Source organism: Oncorhynchus mykiss, chromosome 17 (assembly GCF_013265735.2).
Source record: "Oncorhynchus mykiss isolate Arlee chromosome 17, USDA_OmykA_1.1, whole genome shotgun sequence".
In the NCBI taxonomy this organism is placed as follows: Eukaryota; Metazoa; Chordata; class Actinopteri; order Salmoniformes; family Salmonidae; genus Oncorhynchus; species Oncorhynchus mykiss.
The window spans coordinates 21,743,993-21,759,883 of NC_048581.1; the positions used below are offsets into that span (position 1 = coordinate 21,743,993).

Here is a 15,891-nt window from a genome sequence, read left to right on the forward strand (position 1 = left end):
CCGGAACCCCCCCCCCCCCCCCCCCCCCACAGTTCCAAAAACCCAACGCCTTCTCCCCGCCATTCCGTTTCGGAACGGTGCCCAACGGAAGCACGGAACGGAACATCCGCAACAATTACCCAGAGATGCACCAGTATATGACCAGCTTCCACCAGAAGAATGTGAACGAGGCCCTGGCAAGCCTCAAGGGAGGGTGAGAGAAGGAGAGGGAGGGAAAAGAGGGGCGGATGGGTGGAGGGTTAGGGAGAGGAGAGAGAGATATGGATTTTTTTTTTATTTTTTATTTTTTTTATTTTTTTAACCTTTATTTAACCAGGCAAGTCAGTTAAGAACAAATTCTTATTTTCAATGACGGCCTGGGAACAGTGGGTTAACTGCCTGTTCAGGGGCAGAACGACAGATTTGTACCTTGTCAGCTCGGGGGTTTGAACTCGCAACATTCCGGTTACTAGTCCAACGCTCTAACCACTAGGCTACCCTGCCGCCCCATGGAGGGGAGGGGAGGGCCAGGGAGAGGGAGGGATGGAGGGAGAACAGGTGAGGGAGAGGAGAGAGGGATGGATGGATGGAGGGGAGGGAGGGAGGGCCAGGAAGAGGGAGGGATGTAGGGAGAATGGGAGAGAGGGATGGATGGAGGGGAGGGAGGGAGGGAGGGAGTGTTGGTGGGTGGGAAGCTAGCAGAGCTGCTGCTGTTGCTTGCTGCTGCCTGCCACTGCTCCTTAGCTCAGAATAGCAGCAAGCAACAGCCTGGTGGTGGTTGGTGGAGGCTGAGAGCTGATCTGATGTGATGGTCGCCTCCCTTCTTCCTTTCCAAGAATTAAGAATGCAGAGTGCGGATTAGAACACTAGAGCTTCATATAGCCATCTGTGGGTTTCTCTTATTTTGGCTTGGTTGGGAGGGAGCTGGTTGAACTGATAGCTAGCCATTGGGGAGTTGATGAGTTGTGGGTCACCTAAACCTGTCATAGGTCACTTACTTAGTATAAACGTAACATGTAAAGTGTTGGTCCCATGTTTCATGAGCTGAAATAAAAGATCCCAGAGATGTTCCGTACGCACAAAAAGCTTATTTCTCTCAAATTTTGCGCACAAATTTGTTTACATCCCTGTTAGTGAGCATTTCTCCTTTGCCAAGATAATCCATCCCCCTGACAGATGTAGCATATCAAGAAGCTGATTAAACAGCATGATCATTACACAGGTGCACCTTGTGCTGGGCACAATAAAAAGCCACTCTAAAATGTGCAGTTTTGTCACACAACACAATTGCACAGATGTCCCAAGTTTTGAGGGAGTGTGCAATTGGCATGCTGACTGCAGGAATGTCCACCAGAGCTGTTGCCAGATCATTTTAATGTTCATTTCTCTACCATAAGCCGCTTCCAATGACGTTTTAGAGAATTTGGCAGTACATCCAACTGGCCTCACAACCGCAGACCCTGTGTTTGACGCTATGTGGGCGAGCAGTTTACTGATGTCCACGTTGTGAACAGAGTGCCCCATGGTGGCGGTGGGAATATGGTATGGACAATGAACACAGTTGCATTTTATCAATGGCAATTTGAATGCACAGAAATACCGTGACCAGATCCTGAGGCCCATTGTTTTTAAAGATATCTGTGACCAACAGATGTATATCTGTATTCCCAGTCATGTGAAATCCATAGATTAGGGACTAATTAGTTTATTTTAATTGACTCATTTCCTCATATGAACTGTAACTTGTTGCATGTTGCGTTTCTATTTTTGTTCAGTATATCTCTCATTACTAGGCCCTGCAGTTTTTTCCAGATCATGTGATCTCACCAGGAAAACTCTGGGAGTTTTACTGGTTCAGTCCTAACCCTGAAAATAACCAATATCTACAATTACTAACACTAAGCCTGACCATTACTGACAACTAACTATCCTCCACTATCTCCCTCCCTACTCCTGCTCAGTAAATTGGATGCCTTCATCTACGATGCTGCTGTGTTGAACTACATGGCCGGGAGGGACGAGGGCTGTAAACTGGTGACCATCGGCAGCGGGAAGGTGTTCGCCACCACCGGTTACGGCATCGCCATCCAGAAGGACTCTGGCTGGAAGAGAGCAGTGGATCTGGCCATCCTCATGCTGTTCGGCGATGGTAAAGCTTCAGCTGACATGCGATCGTAGTCCGGCAGTAGAGTAGAATATTGAATAGTCATTTATTAGTCCATCTGCAGAGACAGAAATTCTTCATCTGCTCCCTCCTCCCCTCCCACTTCCCAAGACAACACACAAACACACAACACACACATTTTGGGTAGGAGCACAGCTTCAGCCGACCACAGAACAGCACCCCTGCAGCTACACATTTAGCAGCAAGTGCCTTGCTCAAGGGCACAACGGCAGGAGAGGGTGCATGGGATCTGAAACCAGCTTCCTTCTGGCTGGTAGTTCATCTCCCACTTGCATTGTCGAATCCCAGGATTGGAACACAGGATGCTGGATACCACAGTCTTAATTACACTGCTGAGTTCCATTGGCCTAGATGTATTATATATAGTACTCCTCAATGTGTCCTATCTAGAGTCCATGGTATGTATAGTAGAAACACTGAGTGGTCTTGACAAGATACCTGGATGATCACCTCACCGCCTTCAGAGAAACGTTCTATACACTTGAGTGTACAAAACATTAGGAACACCTGCTCTTTCCATGACAGACTGACCCGGTGAATCCAGGTGAAAGCTAAGATCTCTTATTGATGTCACTTGTTGAATCCACTTCAAGCAGGGACAGAGACAGGTTAAAGAAGGATTTTTAAGCCTTAAGACAATTGAGACATATATTGTGTATGTGTGCCATTCAGAGGGTGAATGGGCAAGACACCGGTTTGAGTGTGTCAAGAACTGCAACGCTGCTGGGTTTTTCATGCTCAACAGTTTCCTTTGTGTATCAAGAATGGTACACCACCCAAATGACATCCAGCCAACTTGGCACAAGTGGAAAGCATTGGAGTCAACATGGCCCAGCATCGCTGTGGACGAATTGAGGCTGTTCTGTGCGCAAAAGGGACTCAATATTAGTAAGGTGTTCTTAATGTTTAGTGCACTCAGTGTTTATAAATGGACATGGTCAGTACACACACGCACGCACGCACACACACACACACACACACACACACACACAACAATGGCTCGAATGTACTTGACATTTTCTATCATAGCATGTCCCAGTTTTTATAATGAATGGGAGGTCATTACAGTGTGAGAGGGATATGGTCCAGATTGTTTCAGACCGTTGAAAGTCTCTTGATACAAGAGGCTAGGGATTTGGATTCACCACTGAAAGTGAGCTTCACATACAGTAGCATATATCTCTACAGTATATACCAGACCTGGGTTTAAGTACTCATTTTGAATACTTTACCTGTGCTTGACTGGCGTAATGGACCAATAGAATATCCTCAAAACTCTAAACCCCACCTAGGAAGGAACTCTAGGCTGGCTAGAGAAAACGCTCAAAGTAATTGAAAGATTTCAAGTAGAGTTTGAACCCAGGTCTGAGATCTACTGCCAAATGTATGTGATCAGTCGTTCATTTCATTCAAACGTTAACGCGCCGTTAAAACACACTTTATATAAACTAGTAAAGAGCTCACCCTCACTGAGTGTCTGCTAAGGTGTCATCCCCTGTTATAATCCATACAACATGGTTATCTATGTTTGTCTCGTGTGTGTATCGTGTGTGTGTAAGTGTGTGTGTCTGTCATGAGGTGTGTGTGTGGTTGTATGTGTGCTTGTGTCATGTGTGTACATCATGTGATGACAGGGGGGCCAAGAATAGTGTCCTAGTTCTAAGTGGCAGCCTCTGGTGCATCTGGAGTGTATTCAGATAACATCAAGGGTGGGCATGCTTACATCTGGTGAGGTGAAGGTCTGTTGGGGGTGGAGGTCTGCTGGGGGTGGGGGTCTGGTGGGGTGGAAGTCTGGTGGGTGTGGAGGTCTGGTGGGGTAGTCTGGTGGGGTGGAGGTCTGGTGGGGGTGGAGGTCTGGTGGGGTGGTCTGGTGGGGTGGAGGTCTGGTGGGGGTGGAGGTCTGGTGGGATGGTCTGGTGGGGGTGGAGGTCTGTTGGGGTGAAGGTCTGGTGGGGGTGGAGGTCTGGTGGGGTGGTCTGGTGGGGTGGAGGTCTGGTGGGGGTGGAGGTCTGGTGGGGTGGTCTGGTGGGGGTGGAGGTCTGTTGGGGTGAAGGTCTGGTGGGGTGGTCTGGTGGGGTGGAGGTCTGGTGGGGTTGAAGGTCTGGTGGGGTGGAGGTCTGGTGGGGGTGAAGGTCTGGTGGGGTGGTCTGGTGGGGGTGGAGGTCTGGTGGGGTGGTCTGGTGGGGTGGAGGTCTGGTGGGATGGTCTGGTGGGGGTGGAGGTCTGGTGGGGGTGGAGGTCTGGTGGGGTGGTCTGGTGGGGGTGGAGGTCTGTTGGGGTGAAGATCTGGTGGGGGTGAAGGTCTGGTGGGGTGGAAGTCTGGTGGGGGTGGAGGTCTGGTGGGGTGGTCTGGTGGGGGTGGAGGTCTGTTGGGATGACGGTCTGGTGGGGGTGGAGGTCTGGTGGGGGTGAAGGTCTGGTGGGGTGGAGGTCTGGTGGGGGTGAAGGCCTTGTGGGGTGGAGGTCTGGTGGGGGTGAAGGTCTGGTGGGGTGGTCTGGTGGGGGTGGAGGTCTGGTGGGGTGGTCTGGTGGGGTGGAGGTCTGGTGGGGGTGGAGGTCTGGTGGGGTGGTCTGGTGGGGTGGTCTGGTTGGGGTGGTCTGGTGGGGGTGGAGGTCTGTTGGGGTGGTCTGGTGTGGGTGGAGGTCTGGTGGGGTGGTCTGGTGGAGGTCTGTTGGGGTGAAGATCTGGTGGGGTGGTCTGGTGGGGTGGAGGTCTGGTGGGGGTGGAGGTCTGGTGGGGTGGAGGTCTGGTGGGGTGGAGGTCTGTGGGAGTGGAGGTCTGGTGGGGTGGAGGTCTGGTGGGGTGGAGGTCTGGCGGGGTGGAGGTCTGGTGGGGTGGTCTGGTGGGGGTGGAGGCCTGGTGGGGTGGTCTGGTGGGGTGGAGGTCTGTTGGGGTGACGGTCTGGTGGGGGTGAAGGTCTGGTGGGGTGGAGGTCTGGTGGGGGTGGAGGTCTGGTGGGGTGGAGGTCTGGTGGGGGTGGAGGTCTGGTGGGGGTGGAGGTCTGGTGGGGTGGAGATCTGGTGGGGTGGAGGTCTGGTGGGGGTCTGGTGGGGTGGAGGTCTGTTGGGGTGGGGTGGAGGTCTGGTGGGGGTATACACTAGGACATACATATGTAGGATCTTAATTAGACCAGTACTGTTGTGGTTAAAATAATCCTTCATAAACAGGATTTTAACGTTTAGTCCATAAAGTTGCTTGATCGGTGGTTAGGTTATTAGCTGGACAAAAGTAGGCTACATACAATACTGTTAATATAACCCTGTGTTAGTGCAGGTTTTCAGTGAATTTATGTAAATCAATAAGCTCATTAGCATTTCCTGCAGCACTGGAAAATTCTCAGCAACATAAGAGTGATCAAATTAAGATCCTACATCTGTACATGGAACACATACTTAGAAGTGAATAGCTTTGATTGAGTAGGACACTTGTAGGACTTCTCCATTGATTCTATTCTACAGGGCCAACGAAAACAAGAACTGCTCAAGTCTTGTGAAAATATATTTCAACCGGGTCTTGTGCAGGGGTAGGTAGAGGAGTATTGAGGTCAAATCAAAGACTGCATGTCCTACATCTGAGGAGCGCAAAGTCATCTTGACACAACCTGCTGAGCTTTCTTCACGTCCTTCCTGTGGCATACTTATCAGGAAGTCTTAACAACCAGGCAGGCAAAATCTGCTACTGTCCAGGCAGTGAGTGAGTTAGCACACTGTTAGTTACACAAGCACTAGGGGAGTGGGAAATCCCCTTTGGTGAGATACAGACTGGTGGCTCACATCAAACAAATCTCACCGGACATGTCCTCCCCAATCTCCCTCCTCTCCCCCTCAGCACCAATTCCAGGGCACGGAGGGGGGGCTATGGGGACATATTTTCGGGTGGGACCGGCGATCACATGACTGTGTGTGTACTTCCTCCCAGACCCCAAGGACTAGCAGAAGTCCCACGAGGCTGTTGTTTCCCACATCAAGACCAGATAACGAGCGACTTGCATAGTCAATGACTAATGAAGATAATCTGTGACGGGGGATGTGTTGGGGGGACATAACACAACATGACATGTGTTGCACACACCAGGACCCTTGTGAGAATGCTGCATGTGAGAATGCTGTTCATAGACTTCTGTAACTGTACAAGCCTTGGTTTCATGCATGTTAACATCATACATTTGTTTTACTCACTGCTTTAGCACACTCCACCAACCCTAATGTCCTTGCCGTGTCTGAATCCTGGCTTAGGAAGGCCACCAAAAATTCTGAGATTTCCATCCCCAACTACAACATTTTCTGTCAAGATAGAACTGCCAAAGGGGGAGGAGTTGCAATCTACTGCAGAGGTAGCCTGCAAAGTTCTGTCATACTTTCCAGGTCTATACCCAAACAGTCCGAGCTTCTAATTTTAAAAATGAATCTCTTCAGAAATAAGTTTCTCACTGTTGCCGCCTGCTATAAACCCCCCTCAGCTCCCAGCTGTACCCTGGACACCATAGGTGAATTGATTGCCCCTCATCTATCTTCAGAGTTTGTTCTGTTAGGTGGCCTAAACTGGGATATGCTTAACACCCTGGCAGTCGTAAACTAGATGCCCTCAATCTCACACAAATTATCAAGGAACCCACCAGGTACAACCCTAAATCCGTAAACATGGGCACCCTCATACATGTTATCCTGACCAACTTGCCCTCCAAATACACCTCTGCTGTTTTCAATCAGGATCTCAGCGATCACTACCTCATTGCCTGCATCCGCTATAGGTCCACGGTCAAATGACCACCCCTCATCACTGTCAAACTCTCCCTAAAACACTTCTGCAAGCAGGCCTTTCTAATCGTCCTGGCCCGGGTATCCTGGAAGGATATTGACCTCATCCCGTCAGTAGAGGATGCCTGGTCATTCTTTGAAAGTAATTGCCTCACCATCTTAAATAAGCATGCCCCTTTCAAAAAATGTAGAACTAAGAACAGATATAGCCCTTGGTTCACTCCAGGCCTGACTGCCCTCGACCAGCACAAAAACATCCTGTGGAGGACTGCACTAGCATCGAAGAGTCCCCGTGATATGCAACTTTTCAGGGAAGGCAGGAACCAATACACACAGTCAGTTAGGAAAGCAAAGGCTAGCTTTTTCAAGCAGAAATTTGCATCCTGTAGCTCTAACTCCAAAAAGTTTTGGGATACTGTAAAGTCCATGGAAAATAAGAGCACCTCCTCCCAGCTGCCCACTGCACTGAGGCTAGGAAACACTGTCACCACCGATAAATCCACGATAATCGAGAATTTCAACAAGCATTTCTCTACGGCTGGACATGCTTTCCTCCTGGCTACCGAAACCCCGGCCAACAGCTCCGCAGCCCCCGCAGCTACTTGCCCAAGCCTCCCCAGCTTCTCCTTCACCCAAATCCAAATAGCAGATGTTCTGAAAGAACTGAAAAACCTGGACCTGTTCAAATCAGTTGGGCTAGACAATCTGGACCCTCTCTTTCTAAAATTATCCGCTGCCATTGTTGCAACCCCTATTACCAGTCTGTTCAACCTCTCTTTCATATTGTCCAAGATTCCTAAAGATTGGAAAGCTGCCTCTTCAAAGGGGGTAACACTCTAGAACCAAACTGTTACAGACCTATATCCATACTGCCCTAACTTTCTAAAGTCTTCGAAAGCCAAGTGATTTGCAAACAGATCACTGACCATTTCGAATTCCACCTCTCTCCACTGTGCAATCCGGTTTCCAAGCTGGTCACGGGTGCACCTCAGCCATGCTCAAGGTACTAAACGATATCATAACTGCCATCGATAAAAGACAGTACTGTGCAGCCGTCTTCGTCGACCTGGCAAGGCTTTCGACTCAGTCAACTAACTTTAAGCACCAGCTATCTGAGCAGCTTACCGATCGCTGCAGCTGTACACAGCCCATCTGTAAATAGCCCATCCAGCTATCTACCTCATCCCCATATTGTTTTTATTTACTTTTTTGCTCTTTTGCACACCAGTATTTCTACTTGCACATCATCATCTGCACATCTATCACTCCAGTGTTAATTTGTTAAATTGTAATTACTTCGCTACTATGGCCTATTTATTACCTTACCTCCTTACCTCATTTGCACACACTGTATATAGACTTTTTCTGTTGTTCTATTGACTGTATGTTTGTTTATTCCATGTGTAATTCTGTGTTGTTGTTTGTGTCGCACTGCTTTGCTTTATCTTGGCCAAGTCGCTGTTGTAAATGAGAACTTGTTCTCAACTGGCCTACCTGGTTAAATACACCTGTTCTCAACTGGCCTACCTGGTTAAATGAAGGTGAAATAAAAAAGTAAATGATAATTGACTACAGCTCAGTGTTCAACACCATAGTGCCCACTAAACTCATCACTAAGCTAAGAACCCTGGGACTAAACACCTCCCTCTGCAACTGGATCTTGGACTTCCTGACATGCCTCCCAGGTGGTAAGGGTACGCAACAACACATCTGCCAGGCTGATCCTCAACATTGGGACCCCTCAGGGGTGCATGCGTTGTCCCTACCTGTACTCCCTGTTCACCCACGACTGCGTGGCCAAGCACGACTCCAACACCATCATTAAGTTTGCTGACGACACCACAGTGGTAGTCCTGATCCCCGACAACGATGATACAGCCTATAGGGAGGAGGTCAGAGACCACAACAACCTCTCCCTCAATGTGAGCAACACAAAGGAGTTGATCGTGGACTATAGCAAAAGGTGGGCCGAACAAGCCCCCGTTAACGTTGAAAGGGCTGAAGTGTCCACATCACCAACAAACTATCATGGTCCAAACACACCAAGACAGTTGTAAAGAGGGAACGACAACACCATTTCCCCCTCAGGAGACTGAAAAGATTTAGCATGGGTCTCCTGGTATGGCAACTGAGAGGCATCTGACCGTAAGGTGCTACAGAGGGTAGTACGTACAGCCCAGTACATCACTGGGACCAAGCTTCCTGACATCCAGGTCCTATATACTAGCCTGTGTCAGAGGAAGGCCAAAAAAATTGTCAAAGACTCCAGTCACGCAAGTCATAAGACTGCTGAACAACTAATCAAATGGCCACCTGGACTATTTGACCCACTCCCCCCCCCCCCCCCCCCCCCCCCCCCCCCGCCCCCCTTTTTTTTTACACTGCTGCTCCTCGCTGTTTATTATCTATGCATAGTCACTTTACAAATGACCTCGACTAACCTTTACCCCCGCACATTGACTCGTTATTGTTATGTACATTTATTGTGCTACTTTTTGATTGATTAGATTTTTATTTTTTTACTTTAGTTTATTTAGTAAATATTTTACGAACTCAATTTTTTGTAACTGCATTGTTGGTTAAGGGCTTGTAAGTCTACACCTGTTGTATTCTGTGCATGTGACAAATAACACACACACACACACACACACACGCACGCACGAACGCACACATGCACACACACAGTCACAATAACAATCAAAGACATCAGAAGCAACTTAGTCAGTGTCTCACAATATTAAATACAGTACACTGCACTGTATCCCTCTTCACTGTTTCCCTCTCTACTGTATCCCTCGTCACTGTTTGCCTCTCTACTGTATCCCTCTTCACTGCATCCCTCTACTGTATCCCTCTTCACTGTTTCCCTCTCTACTGTATCCCTCATTACTGTATCCCTCTACACTGTATCTCCCTTTACAGTATCCCTCTTCACTGTATCCCTCTCAACGGTATCCCTCTCAACTGTATTCCTCTTCACTGTTTCCCTCTCTACTGTATCCCTCTACTGTATCCCTCTTCACTGCATCCCTCTACTGTATCCCTCTTCACTGTTTCCCTCTCTACTGTATCCCTCATTACTGTATCCCTCTACACTGTATCTCCCTTTACAGTATCCCTCTTCACTGTATCCCTCTCAACTGTATCCCTCTCAACTGTATCCGCTCTTCACTGCATCCCTCTTCACTGTATCCCTCTCAACTGTATCCCTCTTCACTCCATCCCTCTCTACTGTAGCCCTCTTTACTGTTTCCCTCTTCACTGCATCCCTCTATTGTATCCCTCTCCACTGTATCCATATCTACGGTATCTCTCTACTGTATCCATCTCAACTGTATCCCACTTCACTGTATCCCTCTCTACTGTATCCTACTTTACTGTATCCCTCTTCACTCCATCCCTCTACACTGCATCCCTCTCTACTGTATCCTACTTTACTGTATCCCTCTCCACTGTATCCCTCTTCACTCCATCCCTCTTCACTGTATCCCTCTCCGCTGTATCCCTCTCTACTGTATCCTACCTTACTGTATCCCTCTCCACTGTATCCCTCTCTACTGTATCCTACTTTACTGTATCCCTCTTCACTCCATCCCTCTCCACTGCATCCCTCTCTACTGTATCCTACTTTACTGTATCCCTCTCCACTGTATCCCTCTTCACTCCATCCCTCTTCACTGTATCCCTCTCCGCTGTATCCCTCTCCGCTGTATCCCTCTCCACTGCATCCCTCTTCACTGTATCCCTCTCAACTGTATCCCTCTTCACTCCATCCCTCTCTACTGTAGCCCTCTTTACTGTTTCCCTCTTCACTGCATCCCTCTATTGTATCCCTCTCCACTGTATCCATATCTACGGTATCTCTCTACTGTATCCATCTCAACTGTATCCCACTTCACTGTATCCCTCTCTACTGTATCCTACTTTACTGTATCCCTCTTCACTCCATCCCTCTCCACTGCATCCCTCTCTACTGTATCCTACTTTACTGTATCCCTCTCCACTGTATCCCTCTTCACTCCATCCCTCTTCACTGTATCCCTCTCCGCTGTATCCCTCTCTACTGTATCCTACCTTACTGTATCCCTCTCCACTGTATCCCTCTCTACTGTATCCTACTTTACTGTATCCCTCTTCACTCCATCCCTCTCCACTGCATCCCTCTCTACTGTATCCTACTTTACTGTATCCCTCTCCACTGTATCCCTCTTCACTCCATCCCTCTTCACTGTATCCCTCTCCGCTGTATCCCTCTCCGCTGTATCCCTCTCCACTGCATCCCTCTACTGTATCTCACTTCACGGTATCCCTCTTCACTTTATCCCTCTCCACTGTATCCCTCTCTACTGTATCCCACTTTACTGTATGCCTCTATACTGTATCCCTCTTTACTGTATCCTACTTTACTGTATGCCTCTATACTGTATCGCTCTCTACTGTATCCTACTTTACTGTATCAAATCAAAATAAAATAAAATGTATTTATATAGCCCTTCGTACATCAGCTGATATCTCAAAGTGCTGTACAGAAACCCAGCCTAAAACCCAAACAGCAAGCAATGCAGGTGTAGAAGCACGGTGGCTAGGAAAAACTCCCTAGAAAGGCCAAAACCTAGGAAGAAACCTAGAGAGGAACCAGGCTATGTGGGGTGGCCAGTCCTCTTCTGGCTGTGCCGGGTGGAGATTATAACAGAACATGGCCAAGATGTTCAAATGTTCATAAATGACCAGCATGGTCCAATAATAATAAGGCAGAACAGTCGAAACTGGAGCAGCAGCACAGCCAGGTGGACTGGGGACAGCAAGGAGTCATCATGTCAGGTAGTCCTGAGGCATGGTCCTAGGGCTCAGGTCCTCCGAGAGAGAGAAAGAAAGAGAGAAAGAGAGAATTAGAGAGAGCACACTTAAATTCACACAGGACACCGAATAGGACAGGAGAAGTACTCCAGATATAACAAACTGACCCTAGCCCCCCGACACATAAACTACTGCAGCATAATTACTGGAGGCTGAGACAGGAGGGGTCAGGAGACACTGTGGCCCCATCCGAGGACACCCCCGGACAGGGCCAAACAGGAAGGATATAACCCCACCCACTTTGCCAAAGCACAGCCCCCACACCACTAGAGGGATATCTTCAACCACCAACGTACCATCCTGAGACAAGGCTGAGTATAGCCCACAAAGATCTCCGCCACGGCACAACCCTCTACACTGTATCCCTCTCTACTGTATCCCCCTTCACTGCATCCCTCTACTGTATCCCTCTCTACTGTATCCTACTTTACTGTATCCCTTCTAACTGTATCCCTCTAGACTGTATCTCTCTCCACTGTATCCATCTTCATTGTATCCCTCTTCCCTTTATCCCCCTGTATCGTATCCCTCGACCCTGTATCCCTCTTCACTGTATCCCTCTCCACTGTATCCCTCTTCACTGCGTCCCTCCACTGTATCCATCTTTATTGTATCCCTCTTCACTGCGTCCCTCTACTGTATCCATCTTTATTGTATCCCTCTTCACTGTATCCCTCTACTGTATCCCTCTTTACTGTATTCATCTTCACTGCATCCCTCTACTGTATCCCTTTTCACTGTATCCCCCTTTATGGTATCCCTCTTCAATGTATCTCTCTGCATTGTATCTCTCTCTACTGTATCCCTCTTCGCTGTATCCTTCTAATATATTCCTTTTCACTGTCTCCCTCTAGACTATATACCTCTTTACTGTATCCCTCAACACTGTATCTCTCTCCACTGCATCCCTCAACACTGTATCTCCCTTCACTGTATCCCTCTTTACTTTATCCCTCTCCATTGTATCCCTCTCTACTGTATCCCTCAACACTGTATCTCTCTTCACTGTATACCTCTTTACTTTATTCCTCCTCTCTGTATCCCTCTCTACTGTATCCATCTCAACTGTATCCCTCTCTACTGTATCCCTCTCTACTGTATCCCCCTTCACTGTTTCCCTCCTCACTGTATCCCTCTCTACTGTATCCCCCTGCACTATATCCCTCTTTACTGTATCCCTCTCTACAGGATCCCCCTGCACTGTATCCCTCTTCACTGTATCCCTCTCTACTGTATCCCCCTTCACTGTATCCCTCTTCACTGTATCCCTCTCTACTGTATCCCCCTGCACTATATCCCTCTTTACTGTATCCCTCTTTACTGTATCCCTCTCTACAGGATCCCCCTGCACTGTATCCCTCTTCACTGTATCCCCCTCTACTGTAACCCTCTTCCCTGTATCCCTCCTCACTGTATCCCCCTGCACTATATCCCTCTTCACTGTATCCCTCTCTACTGTGTCCCCCTGCACTATATCCCTCTTTACTGTATCCCTCTTCACTGTATCCCTCTTCACTGTATCCCCCTGCACTATATCCCTCTTTACTGTATCCCTCTTTACTGTATCCCTCTTGACTGTATCCCTTTCTACAGGATCCCCCTTCATTGTATCCCTCTTTACTGTATCCCTCTTCACTGTATCCCTCTCTACAGGATCCCCCTTCATTGTATCCCTCCCCACTGTATCCCTCTTCACTGTATCCCCCTGCACTATATCCCTCTTTACTGTATCCCTCTTCACTGTATCCCTCTCTACAGGATCCCTCTGCACTGTATCCCCCTGCACTATATCCCTCTTTACTGTATCCCTCTCTACTGTATCCCTCTCTACAGGATCCCCCTTCATTGTATCCCTCCCCACTGTATCCCTCTGCACTGTATCCCTCTCTACAGGACCCCCCTTCATTGTATCCCTCCCCACTGTATCCCTCCCCATTGTATCCCTCCCCACTGTATCCCTCTGCACTGTATCCCTCAGCACTCATGCCTTATACTATTCTAATACCTCACCTTTCCTTTCAGCACCTAGCTATATTCTCTTTCCATCTTCTCCTAACCTAACCCATCCCCACCGTATATCCCCTCTAACCCCTAACCTACAACCATATCATTAACTAACCCCTCCTTATACCACCTCACACTAACCTTATTATAAACTAACCCCTCCTTATACCCCCTCACCCTAACCTTATTATAAACTAACCCCTCCTTATACCCCCTCACCCTAACCTTATTATAAACTAACCCCTCCTTATACCCCCTCACCCTAACCTTATTATAAACTAACCCCTCCATATACCCCCTCACCCTAGCCTTATCATAAACTAACCCCTCCTTATACCCCTCACCCTAGCCTTATCATAAACTAACCCCTCCTTATACCCCTCACCCTAACCTTATTATAAACTAACCCCTCTATATACCCCCTCTCCCCTAACCTTATCATAACCTAACCCCTCCTGCTAACCCCTCCTAACCCCCTCTATCGCATGCTTGTCCCCCTAGGAGAGATGGAGGAGCTGGAGGCTCTGTGGCTGACGGGGATCTGCCACAACGAGAAGAACGAGGTGATGAGCAGCCAGCTGGACGTGGACAACATGGCAGGTGTCTTCTACATGCTGGGGGCGGCCATGGCTCTGTCGCTCATCACCTTCATTGCCGAGCATGCCTTCTACTGGCAACTGCGCTTCTGCTTCATGGGCTACTGCACCGGCAAGCCAGGCTTTACCTTCTCCATCAGCAGGGTGAGTTATTGGCTGGATTGGAGCACGTCTTTAACCAGACCGGTACTTCCTGGTCAGGTGGCTAACACTCTGTGCTTATGCCACGTTCACATCATGTCGGAAACTTGGGACTTCTGAGTTCAAATTAACCTAAGTTATTTGCGTAGGGCTTAATATTAGTTGATTCTGTTACTTCCCAAGTGAGAAACTTGAGTATAATCTTTCTACAACGAGTAAGCTGACATGACGTGAACGCGGCATAATAAAACCTATACTAATAAGCTAATGATACTTTGTTAACTGTGACGATACCCTTTGAGCAAGGATAACAAAACGAGTATAACTACTGATATTGTGAACGCTAATCGAATTCAGGCTAATCCGTGCTAACGGTGCTAGCAAAACTAACATAACAATCATCGCCAATGGGCCTTTTGAAAGCCCTTTTAATACATAACACTAACGCTAAGGCTCTTACAGTTAGTTACATGCCCACTGATTCCAGTTGTATAGAAAGGCAAAAACAAAACTTTATCCCGGTGTTGTTGCGTCTTTAAATGGGGTCTGCTCTGAAGGCTGTTTATGCGGGTCATTTACCATGGCAGTTGTCATGGCAGTTATTATTGTATGTCAGAGAGCTTGTTTACGCATGAAAAACAATTGCTTGAGGAACAATTACATTTGCATAATGTTACCTTTTAAGAGAGGGGGGAATGTTTTTGTTGTTGCACGCTCATTGAACTCAATTATCATTCATTTCAGAAACAGTCGCAAATGTTTACCTGCCTGAACTTCTTACGAAAGGTTTTTCTTATATCCTCTTGAGCATTTTGAAAAAGCAGTTTTCTCTACTGTATCCTTCCTCTTTTGGGAGCTCGACAATAGTTACACTGTAATACAGCAATAATGGTTTTATTCAAAGTACATAAAATAGTTTACGTGTAGGGAGAGCTTCGATAGAATACAAATGCAGTATTTATTGGTTCAAGTGTACAGGTGTTGATGTTATTTGGCAGTTGCGTTACAGCGTTCATTTTCACCCTCTACACTATTACAGACTACCCCTCGTCTAATTATTGTCGCCTGCAAGAGACATTAGTCTATTACAGATTTCTATGCCTGGTTTAGTGCTCCAGTTGTGGAGGGACAGAGGAAGTATCACGCTCAACCAATCTGCACACATACAGACATACAGACAGACAGACAGACAGACAGACAGACAGACAGACAGACAGACAGACAGACAGACAGACAGACAGAGAGAGAGAGAGAGAGAGAGAGAGAGAGAGATAGGGGTGATGAGAGAGAGCGAGAGAGATAGGGGTGATGAGAGAGAGAGAGAGAGAGAGAGTGAGAGAGAGAGAGATAGGGGTGATGAGAGAGAGAGAG

General features: G+C 47.8%; 1 protein-coding gene across 2 annotated transcripts in view; it reads left to right on the forward strand.

Moving 5' to 3' along the window:
• LOC110495101 (glutamate receptor ionotropic, NMDA 2B) overlaps positions 1–15,891 on the forward strand; it is a 119,680-nt gene that overhangs the window by 95,309 nt on the left and 8,480 nt on the right. For both annotated transcript variants that reach the window (XM_036949373.1, XM_036949372.1), the window contains exons 13-15: positions 33–193; positions 1,941–2,128; positions 14,285–14,523. In XM_036949373.1, the coding sequence (XP_036805268.1) occupies positions 33–193; positions 1,941–2,128; positions 14,285–14,523 (588 nt within the window). The remainder of the gene's footprint in view (positions 1–32; positions 194–1,940; positions 2,129–14,284; positions 14,524–15,891) is intronic.